The 12,321-nt window shown below is 27.3% G+C and overlaps 1 protein-coding gene across 1 annotated transcript in view; it reads right to left on the bottom strand.

Annotated features, from left to right (window-relative positions):
* Positions 1 to 12,321, bottom strand: part of LOC107452663 (nephrin) — a 219,305-nt gene that overhangs the window by 29,542 nt on the left and 177,442 nt on the right. The window contains exons 5-6 of the mRNA XM_016069211.3: positions 5,554 to 5,853; positions 3,901 to 4,191 (exon numbers count right to left, since the gene is read on the bottom strand). Coding sequence (XP_015924697.1) covers positions 3,901 to 4,191; positions 5,554 to 5,853 — 591 coding nt within the window. The remainder of the gene's footprint in view (positions 1 to 3,900; positions 4,192 to 5,553; positions 5,854 to 12,321) is intronic.

The following is a 12,321-nucleotide window of genomic DNA, read 5'->3' as shown; positions in this document are numbered from 1 at the left end:
ATTTACAAGATCCCATTTTTGTTTATTTGAATCACAATTTAAAAATTTGATTTTGAAATATTCTGATTTTGCTGTTTTAATTAAGTTCTTAAGCTCAGAAACTATAGTGTTGTATGCTGTTTTGTAAATAATATCCCATGGATATTTTCTAGTTTTTTTGAATAGTTTTTCCTTTCTTCGAATTAAAATCAAGATATTATTAGTCATCCAGTTATTTTTGGCTTTTTTGTTTGATTTATGCTTATATTTAAAATTATTTTTTAAATTATTGAGTTTGAAAACAAAACTTCGATATTGTTGATCAAGAGAATCTTGAGGATTGTAATTAAATTTGTAATTTGACAGATAATTATTGAGCTTATTATAGTTGATTGAAATTTTATTTTCAGCTTCCTTAATTTTATTTACCTCATCGTAATGAACACTGCAAAAGGTTGGATAGTGATCGCTTATGTCATTTATGAATATTCCGGATTTGATTGAAAATTTATTTGTTTTTACGAAGACATGATCAATGCAAGTTGATGAGGAATTTACTCTAGTTGGTTTGTCTATGTAATTTTGAAATCCAAATTGGCATAATAAATTAATATATTCATGAGTAATAAAATCATCACTTAGAATATCAATATTTATATCACCCATCAATATTATATTAGGATATTTAAGCTTAGAGATTATTACTTTAAGTTCAGTATTAAAAATATCAACAGTAAAATCATGAGATCTATATAAAGATAGAAATAATAAATCTAAAGATTTGCAATAAAGTAATATAGATTCTGCGGAAACAAAATGTATAGCTATCTCTGAAATATCAAGACATTTTTTAATAAAAACACAAACACCTCCAGAGCGATTATTATTTCTGCAATTAAAGAATGAATTATAACCATCTATTGAGTAAAAATTAGTTTCATTTTGGTAAATCCAAATTTCCGACATAATTATGACACTTATATTTTCAATCATGCTAGAAATATGTGAAATAAAATTATCAAAGTTGGCTCTTAAACTTCTAATATTTATATGTAAAATATTAATGTTTAACTTACAGGTTGAGGTAATAAAAAATAAAGAATTTTATAATTAATAAAGAATTTTTGATTTATTGTAAATTTGAATGCATCTTTATACATAGATTGGTATTTTGGGTTTTCGAAATCATGTCGTTAGTTCTAAAACTCAAGCTTGTTTTGTCTTGTTTCATCATTAGACTATAGATGAATTTCATCTAGCGTAAGCAATTATTTATTGGAAATATCTAGCAAAGAAATGCTTATGAGTACCAATATAAGCATTTCTTTACCAATATTGTATGAGTACCATTATGAGTACCAATATTGCCCCCTTTTTTTGGAAATCTACTATGCATGTATTTAGCATTCTCGTAGAAGACATGGAATCTTCCTGCACAGTCTACATGTATTTGTTCTTATGGAATGTAACTGAATTTTGAAAAAAATTGACGACAAATTTTATTCAGATATTCCGTTAGTTCTAAGCAATTTACAAAAATGTTAGAAAATACATATTGAATTGAATTGTGAATACGACTAGCATGCTTGATTAAACAAGGGGGGGGGGAGCTTCAACATAAAAACGGGGATAGAATGTGGAAAGAGATTTGAGCAGAAAGATTTTATTCATAATCGATGACAAACATATGCGTATTATTTACCGACATTGACTTATTCTGTCGTCTAAGACTCTTTTTATGCTAGTCATGCGAGTCCTATATGTATCGAAGATTATTGTTTAAAAGCAAATACTCACAATTCAATTTTCTTTCCCAGCTTCAAATGGTAAACAATCTCGTAGGAAAAAATGTCTGGTAAAATTACCTTACTCTACGGTACTGGGATTTATGGTATAAAAAGAAATAATTATGGTTAATAAAACCAAAACATACGGTATTTCAAATCAGTTATTTGGAATTTATTTCGTACGTATGATAATAGTTGACCGGAAATTTTGGATTTCAAAATTGTAGTTCTCATTACCGCACATTTCGAAAAGATACAAAACTGATAATGATGAATAATTTTCATGACATGCTCTAAGGTATAATAAAATTACCTTATTTTATCACAAATTATTAAACTATATTTTGTTGCTAATAATACCAGAATCATTACCAAAGCACTTTAGAAAACATTATTGAATCTTTTGATGTTCCCATGGAGGATATTTTACCATATTTTAGTAGTTTCTGTCATATTTTTTTAATGATAAAAATATATTGAACAAATTATGTTAGATAATATTTATTATTTAACAAACTAGTACATTTTCTTTCTTCTTTTTCTTTCATTTCAATGTTATAATATGTCCTAATTGTTCTGAAAAGTTTATATTTCAGTTAATTTATATATATATATATATATATATATATTGAGGTGCTTAACTAAATTTAAATTTAGACCCAAACCTGGAAGAGAACTTTGCACCACAGTAATTTATGGAAAATGGATTTTTAGTGGAAATATTTCGATTTTAGTGGAAATATTTAGTGGAAATATTTTGATATATTTTCAACAGAAATATACAATACGTTAAACAACCGATAGTTTATTAACTAACTTTAACTTAACTCGTTTTTGAAACGATCAACTTTTCAACTTCAAAATATGCTTTGACTTTCCATTATTTTAACAAAACTCATTTAAAGCTAGAATTTGATTCCAGTTGCTTAAGCTAAAGTTTATAATTCTTAATATTTAACCCTTTGACGCAGAATTTATACTATACATATTTTCATACTTTTAATTATTTTGTATTAATTCTGTTAAAAAGTTAGTGAAAAATAGTATATTTAGCATCTTGATAATTTATGGTTATGAAATACATCATGAAACTCTGGTGTCTTTTGCATTAAAAGTAAAATCTTCCAAATACGTCTCATTTCCGGACAATCATTTTAGAAATTTGCACTTATTTATAGTTATTCAGATCTAGGAGAAACAGTTATTCAACATTGAAATTTCTTTAATTTACGCAATCAATTATTGTTAAAATTGATTACGTAAATTAAAGAAATTGTGTTAAATTTCTGTTAAATTTCTTTAATTTAAGCAATTAATTATTTTTTTTCTTCTATATGCAAAAAGCATATGGAAGAAAAAAAAATTCAACCCAATTTTTTTATATTTTATATTTTGTTATCAAGTATAATTCCGATAATTTGACAGAATTTTTCAGAATATATTAAACTGTTTTTACATAATAAAACAATATCAAAATATATTTTTGAGTGTAATATTATAGGCTCGGAAAAATAGATGAAAGGGACACTGGTGTCAAAGAGTTAAAAAATCTTTTACTCCATTTACCTAATGAAAGTAGCTGATATTTCATGTAAGGAAGAATAAGGGGGATTTTTGTTTGCCGGAGAACTTTTTAATGAGGCATAATATGGATATAATAATAAAGGAATTTTTAAGTATAATGAAAAATAATTCAAAGAATTAATTCTATTTAAAAAAATAATTTAGAAAATTTTTCCACATTCTATGGAAAAAAAACTAACAGCGATTAGCTAGACTTCTTCCTTTCATCTAGTAAATTATTTTTTTTTTCTGATTTTTCCAAAAAAATATCAAAAATTTAAAAAATAAGCTGAAAATAAAAAAATAATGATTTATTAAATTCTACTACAAATAATTAATGTTGCATTGGAAATTTATAAATATTATGACTTTTCTCACCTAACTTTAAAGTTATAAGTTCGTCAAGCGATGGGGCTGCTGACTAAAGAACTAATAATAAGCATATTTAGGGCATACAATAAAAAACTTTACAAATAAGCTTTTTCCATTTGTTTTAAAGCACTTTCCCTGTATAAGAAAGAATTTAATATAAATCAGGAATAATGTTTTGAACATTCAAGAGAATGCTTACAATGAACAATTAAATGCAAGTAGTTGCTAGAGGCTCGTCCAATGTCGTTACTTGCCCAACAGCGATACGTGCCATTGTGGTTCCTACTGGCTTGTTTAATCCACAAAGTTTGATTTCCTAAGATAATACCTGAGGAAATATTTGGCTGTAGAATACTTTGTTCAAACTCCCAAGACAAGTTGAAAATCCATGGATTGGCTTTAACTTTGCAATTGAAAAATACATCATCTCCCTCCTTGATGGTTGAATCATTGCTACTGCTGCTGAGACTTAAACTTAAAATAGGAAAATCTGTAAAAGTAATTAAAACAGAGTTGTAATAACACAATAGACATAATTTAACCAACCGTGATTTTACAAATACCGTAAAATACAGCCTGATTCTTTTAATCATTCATAGGACAACACATACCATATTCATAGGTTTCAATATGATTTTTTCTTAAATCTATTATTTTTTTAAAAAGATAACGAACCCAAAAGTAGTATCTATAGATACACTGTTTAAGATGTAATATCAAAACAAAACGTAACCATAACCTTCTACGTGATTGTATGGAGGATCAAGTGAGTTGTCTGATTATACCTATTACTGTCATTATCAGTTCACACGATAATGAAGATTTCATACAATAAACATCTTGCAGATTAATTATTCGAATTAATTATGTCCTTTCGTTATTTTTCACTGAATTTAATAAATGAGTCATGGTTTAGTTTTTTTTCTTCTTTTTTTTACACTGCTTAAACTTCTTGCAAAATAAACACTCAAAAATATACTTTTACGTTAAAAAGATTTCTTAATATCTGGTCCTTGAGTACAGCTTTCAAGGAAAAATTATTTTTTTAAGTAATGTGATTTTATTATATGTGTTGAATGATGTTCAGTTTAAGTAATGAATAAACTTTCTCCACATACACGAGTAAAACATTTTTTTTTCTTTACTGTACACAATTTTAGTATGTAATTAGTTACCCCAAAATCTACTTTCAGTCCTTATTTTAAGATTTTCAATTGTAAATCACATGCAAAATTTATCTTAAATATTATATCCCAATGTTGTATTAAATCTCCCTGTATCACTCAATGATTTTATATTCAAGATTTGTTTTTAATAAAATGAAACAGAAGATACATGATTTACAATAATTTTCACGGAGCATAAGCTGATGTAGCTAAATAGATTAAAAACCTTCCACATTTCTCGAAATGTATGCGGTATCAAATATTAGGTATTAGAAACATTGTTATAGAATTAACCTAATTTCTTAATCCAAAATGTCTGCCGACATTATATTAATTCTACAGATTTCGTAAAAAGTTAATATTAAGAAAATTTACTATTTGTTATATTAATAAGAACTTCAATAAAGAGATTGTATAAACTGTAAATATAAGTTGAAAGGGGATATTAATATTAATGTGGCATCAATCTATGACAATATAACTTATATCATAATATGACATTCTATCTTATTTACATTAACTACATATATCTAAGCAAACTTGAATCACTTCATTGTATAGAATAATAATTTAATAAACTCAAGTGAATAAACGTAGAATAATTTAATCTACTCAAATATAAAAATTTTATGCCACTATGTACATAAATGTAAATCATTCAGAAAAAAGAAGTGTTTTATTCTTACAATGTACTTGAAGTAGCTGTTGCGTCTGTATAGTTGACTTTGATATAGCTGGATTAGCAGCTTTGCAGGTTAGTGTTTTTCTATCATCTTCTATTGTAGGAGACAATGTTAAATCATTTTCGGTTATATATTCAGTTTCATTAAAAACTTCATGTATGCCTGATGTGATTTTTGAACCATCCAGCCACCAACTTGTGATAGCAGAAGGTTTGGATCCTTTCGCGATGCACTTGAAGGAATACTCTTCTCCGGCCAGCAATGGAGCATTTTGACCAGCGATATTGATATCTAGAGGATACACTGGTAAAGAAATACGAGTTAGAACAGAACGAAATTGTTTCATATATTTAAACACATTTATCAAAAAACTGATATTGTGCTTATTTATAATTAACATTCTTACTTTCCAACTTTAAAATATTTAATCAGTAGTTTATTGATTTACGACTACCTAAGTTCAAATCCATAGCCTTGTAATTTTGCACCCAATCCAAAAGACAAGGGAACTCCTGGATCGAGTATTGGGAGAAATTTGCCTTCGTAGAGGACTTTTTGATAGAGCTAATCCGCACTTGCGTTACATGGAGTGGATGACCCCGAGAACCTCTCACGGTTAGCCTGATGGCAAGTTGACTCTCACCCATGATCCGTCTACCCCTGCTGATGCTTCACGTCAACACTGTTGACGTAATGATTGACGTAAAAGAAATGAATAAAATCTAACTTATTTAAAGAGCTTTCTATCTTAGTGATCCAAAAGAAGTACGCTCATAATTCGCTTGCTTTACATTCCCCATCCATGAAAAAGTGATCTAAGCTTTTCTGCCATCCGCTAACTTCTAGAGGTTGAGTAATATCAAGCATGCATACAATGTAGTCACATTTGCTTTCTGCAACACAAAGAGGACCTTTCTTGATTTTGACTTCTGATTGTTCCCTTTCAAATGTTGCAAAATCAATTGTTTATTTCAATTGCTTATTGTTCACTTTTAATTTGTTATTGTACAATTTGTCTGTAGCGTTTACTATCAAACAACAATTGTCTCCTTATTGTTGTGATGGCATTTATATGCACTTAATTCCCAATAACAAATAAAAATAATAGCTTTAACAAGTGGATTTAAATGTTTTTATTTTTGCCATAACCAAACTTTAAAACGTAGAGCTTTACTTTCGTAACACAATTCTATCGCCATTGAAAATACCCTTCAAATCTCACTACATTTTTAGTTTCAGAGGAAGGGAATCAAAGAGCAATTTTCTTCTTTTTAATCCACTTAAGGAGAGCCTTGTTATCGGGTGTCAGTACATTTTATCGAATTTTTACGATAAAAAAATTTTTCTTTGACTAAAAATACTTTTTGGAAAAATCCTTATAAAAAAATTGTGTAATTCTTGAAAGGAACAAAATACATACTTCATCCAGTTTAGACTAGTAGCTATAATAATTATTACTTCATTTTTGCAGTAAGTTATTTTAAAAATAATTTAACTAATTTCCATGTCAATTCCTAGTATGTTGATGTCTACGTTCTATTAACTTCATTAAAGACTGTCTGAAGAACTAATATGTCTAAACATGTATGCACAATAAAAAATTCCGGATAAAATTACGATAAACTGTACAGGTTAGAAAGAACTGTAAAAGTATCGCGCCAGTACCTTTTACTGTAAAAATTTACGGATCAAAAAACAATCTGATGCTCCGTAATTCTTGCAGAAATAATTACTGTAATATCTGTGAATCGCAATGCAACTAAATCTCCCATTTTAATAGTTTGAGGCTCAAATATGCGAATTAATTTTGCATATGATGTCTTAAGTTACAAAGTCAGACATAAGAAGAGCGAATTTTTTGTAAATAAATGTAACTTTTAATTCAAAATTTTTTTAAATTTCTAATCATAAAATGTAGGTTACAGTCACAATACTTGATTCCTGAAAATAGTTGAATCTTTCGCTATATATTTTTTTTTTGAAATTGTTTAAGAAAAGTGAAAAAAATAAAGCTCGTTTATCTGAAGACATGATTTTTTATAATTAAATTATTTCTTCTTCTAGTTACTTAAAGAATTAACAAAAAATATTTAAATAGTAAGATGCACAGATGTTTACATCATTAGTAATCTGAAATGATCAAATTCAAAATTTGAACTGTCCTTTGAAAAGTTTATGACATAATTCTCTCAAATATTTTATATTGTCACTTAAAATTATATAGTTTAAAATGTGCTGATTTGTTTAATGGTATAGGGAAAAAGTTAAGTTAGATTTAAGCAGTACAAAATGTCCATTGCTTTTTCGACTATGTAATGGAGAATGTTTTCAACTATACAAATACATTTACAACAAGTTCGTTTTTTTTCCATAATTTTGTAAGCTTAAATATAGTCTGGAATAATCATTCAGTACATTTGGAATATTAAACAGCTCTAAGATTTAATGTTAATACATGAAAATCCTATTATAAAATCAAAAGTAATTTTTTTTTCTGTATGCACTGTATACACCCTTTATTAAATTGTGCAAAAAACAAAAAATGGATTTCCTAAATACAGTGACATCCGATGCATAGTTTGATCGTCGACCGATCGGAATCATTCCTATTGGTAGGCGTAGTGTTAAAAAAAATCGAATTTTAACAATATGACTTCTCAAAATTTAATTTCTCAGAAACCATTTGATTGACTTCTCTCAAATTTTGTATTTTGCCTTGCAAATTAAAATTCTTTACAATTATGCAAAAACAATGTATACCTTATATTTCAAAAAGTTTTGACTATTATTAAAAAAATAATAAATATTTACTAAAAATTATATTATTGCTTGAAATTATCCTTGAATGAACAAATTATGTAATTGTGGGCAAAAAATTTTTCAATTTATTATGAAAGATATAAGAATATATTAAGTGAAATAACATAAAGTAAAATAACATCAAGTGGTCCAAACTTTGCACTGCTCTCCTGACCAAATTATTGGGATCATACTTACCAGTTTACGACTACTTCCTGTGATTTGAGGGTTAGAAATGCGAACCCGTCAAAATAAAGGTATAATTTTTCCAAAAAAGTACGCTTTGTGTCTAATTTCGTAATTTAAAATATTGTCTGCATAAATTAATTAGCATATTTGAGGTCACCCTCTTGAACCTGTGAGACTGAGTCCCAGAACGTGAAGATTATTAGACCAGTGAATCAAAGTTGTTCCAGAGTGATCGGTTTTTTATTTTCACACTCAACATTAATTTATTCCTATACTTAAATACTGTATTTTAATTATCATTGTCCATTTTTAATTATCATTTATCTGACCAAAACCGTAATGTAAAGAAACCTATTTGGTTTAGATAAGAATATTTATTTAAATTTTATAAATATAATCAATTATTTAAACATAGATAAAGTTCTAAATAATGTTCCAAATTAAGTTCTAAATTAGTTTAAAGTATTGTAGGAGAATGATCATAGAATAATTTAATTAATTTTCTCTAAGTGTTCTACTATTGATTCAATTTGAGAGAACACCTCTGTTCAATAATGCAAATGAAAATCTTCAATGAAAAGAATACAATTATTGAAATGAATAATGCATGTACTAAATGGAAAATCATTTATTACATTATTCAAATTAGTGTACTTCTTTATAACTAGTTTATCCAATTATTTATTACGTTACCTCTAAATAAGTTGTTGAGGGTTTGTAAGAGTGTAGTAATAATATAGTTATTTCCAAAAGCAACATGAAATATAGCATGAATATTGTAACATAGCTTGCAAAACATTCTACACGCCATTTAATGATTAGACAATATTGCTCCATATATATTAAATGTATCATGAAGTCGTAATTTTATATATTTGTCAACATTAACTTTAAAATAAAGATTTAAACTTTGACAGGTTACTTGAAAGATTTAGGAGACAGTCAAAGCATTGATAACATAGAATAAATAAAATTATAATATTGTATTGTATATGTAATATTGGGTATTATAAAATGAATTCTCGAAATTCGTCAAAATAGCTCCGAGTCGAATTTGAGAGCCCCGTGAATTCAAAATTTGACTAGCATGCACGTATTTTTCAGCAAAAGGCACAGTTTCATAAACGATATGGGGGAGAAATATGTCAGAGAGACTAAGCAAATAACTAAATAAATTTTAAAAAAAATCGGACCTGAATAACTTTTGATCTAATGGTGAGATCTTCATGTTCTAGGACTTATATCTTAATGGTTCAAGGAATGGCCTAAATTATGCGAATTAATAGGACACTCTAATATTTTGACCCCTTAATCATAATTACTCTTTTTGCGTTTTTCGCCATATCTCGAGAAATTTCTAAGTGAAACGGAAAAATTTTGTACAGAATTATAAAGTTCGTTTATACATAGATAATTCCATTTCAAAAATAACTTTTAGTGATTATTTATTATTTGTTGATTAGTTTGTTTAATTATAGTTTAAAAAATTTTAATAGTGAGGTTTACGAATTCTTGCATCATTTTAATCAATATAATATTACATGGCAAAATACAAAATTTCTGCGAAATCGGTAAAATAATTTCTGAGAAAACATGCATTAAGAAAGTTGTATTTTTACCCTTACACCTCAAACCATTTATATTGAGTCCTAGTACGTGAATATAAAATCATTAGAACAAAAGTTATTTTGGGTTGTCCGTTTATTTTATTTATTTATTTACTTACACACTGCGCATCTCAATCCAGAAAGAGTTCGGAAGCCTTATATAGAGGCAACCACAGGGACGCATCATAAAATACATCCTATTCACTTATAACTCTTTTAAGATATAGTGAAATAAACAAGATGTGAATAAGACGGGTAGTCTCCTGACTACCGGTCTATGCTTTTGCAAGCATATTTTACAAATTGCAACCCTTTGTACCACTGAAATTGAAAATTAGTATAGCATGATGCTCATTGCGGTTGCCGATATAAAAAAACTTACTAACAGAGGTGTACCAAACTATGGAGATTAGAGATTGAACTCCTCCCCATCCTGTTATCCTCACTCTCATCCTGATATGAACTCGGAGGTCCTTACATCAAATCCTGCTATCAACCGATGAACATCATTCTTAAGACTATGCACTTTTCTCAGATATCAGCAAATGCTGTTTCAATTTTGAGTACATTCAATTTTGTGTTTCATATTTGACAATATTTCTTTCGGAACTATTTTGATAAAATGTTTCTCAATTTTGGGAAACCCTTTTTTACAGTGAACAATATGAAAAATTCTTATATAAACAGAAGCGAAAAAAAAATTTTTTTTTTTAAATAAACAGCTTCAGTGTTTTTTTTTTTTAGGTTAAGTTTTGAATTTATAAAATTTTAACTTAAATGCACTTTTCTAATTCTAAAATTAGCTTAAGAAGTTAGTTAAAGTCATTTGAATTCAAAAGAACTTCTTTTTTTTATTTTAGAGCTTGCTCGTTTCACTCAGCAACTACTTTGTATTTTGCCCTATTTTTTATTTAAAAGTTGAAGTTTTCCATAAGAAATATTAAAATATGTAATTAATATAAATTCATGTAAGAACAGATTTAATATGTTTATCATAACAAAATGAATAATTTTCTGTACTTGAAAGACACCAAATTGGATTTAAAAATATTGTGGGAATATAAAGAGAAGCTTAGGAATCCATAATATTGAACACAGTATGCAAAAAGAAGTGAGAAAAAAGTTTACTTGCGAACATATATTATCACTATCTGAATACCCATTAATTCCAATATTTTGCGACTATGATTTTTCGAAGTCAACTCATTAAAATAATGTTTATGAATATTATCTATTAGTCGGTGTGGAAAATTAAGCTATTACACGTGACTAATTGTTAAAATTTACCACAAACAAGAAATTTTCCTCATTGATTTTTTCCCTGTTGCAAATCTCTATTTTGGAAGTTAAATGACTTTTTTTGAAGCATGATACTATGTTGTTCTATCTAATCTGGTCATTTAAAACCAAGTATATACTACTGAAGCAAAAAAAAAAACGAAAAAAAACGCGTTTTTTCTCATAAAAAATTTTTCATACTGCAATGAGAAACATACTGGGGATTTAAAATAAAGGAAAAAAAGTAATTTGAATTTTACATATTATTAACTTTCAAATAATTAAGTTAGTTAATCAAATTACAATATTTATGCTAATAAAATAAAGTTTCAAAATCATAACTACGAACAAAATAAAAGAGTGCTTTCACATAGAGCTTCGACATCACAATTTTGCTTATAGTTACAGTACTTTAAGATAAATTTTTATCAAATGACATGTAATAAGACATCAGTAAAACGTAATTTGGATAAAACAGAGCTGTTGTCAAGAATCTTCACTGATTTTATCGTTAAAATAACTGAAAAAAAATCTGAATCGTCTACAGCTCAATTTACGACAATGGTTTAAGTTAAGCATATCTGAAAAATTAATATTTGAAATGCTCCTTCCATACTGAATGATATTTTTTTTTGCTTTTTAACATCGGTAACTAAAATTGTCCCTTTCATCTTCTGTTCTAATTTCGGGATCCTATCACTAGTGGTTCTGGAGAATTTGATCGTAAGAACTATTTTTATTTATAAGTGTTAAAGTTTATGTGAAGTAAAACAAAATATAACATAAAGGTGAAAGTTGAAGACCCTAAACAGAAGAAGGTTATGATTTGATGATATATATAAAGACAATATTCTCTGAAGTGTAAGAATCGTGAGTAATTTATATATATATATATATA

Source organism: Parasteatoda tepidariorum, chromosome 7, assembly GCF_043381705.1.
Source record: "Parasteatoda tepidariorum isolate YZ-2023 chromosome 7, CAS_Ptep_4.0, whole genome shotgun sequence".
Taxonomy (NCBI): Eukaryota; Metazoa; Arthropoda; class Arachnida; order Araneae; family Theridiidae; genus Parasteatoda; species Parasteatoda tepidariorum.
This window is presented reverse-complemented; position numbering and strand designations above follow the sequence as displayed.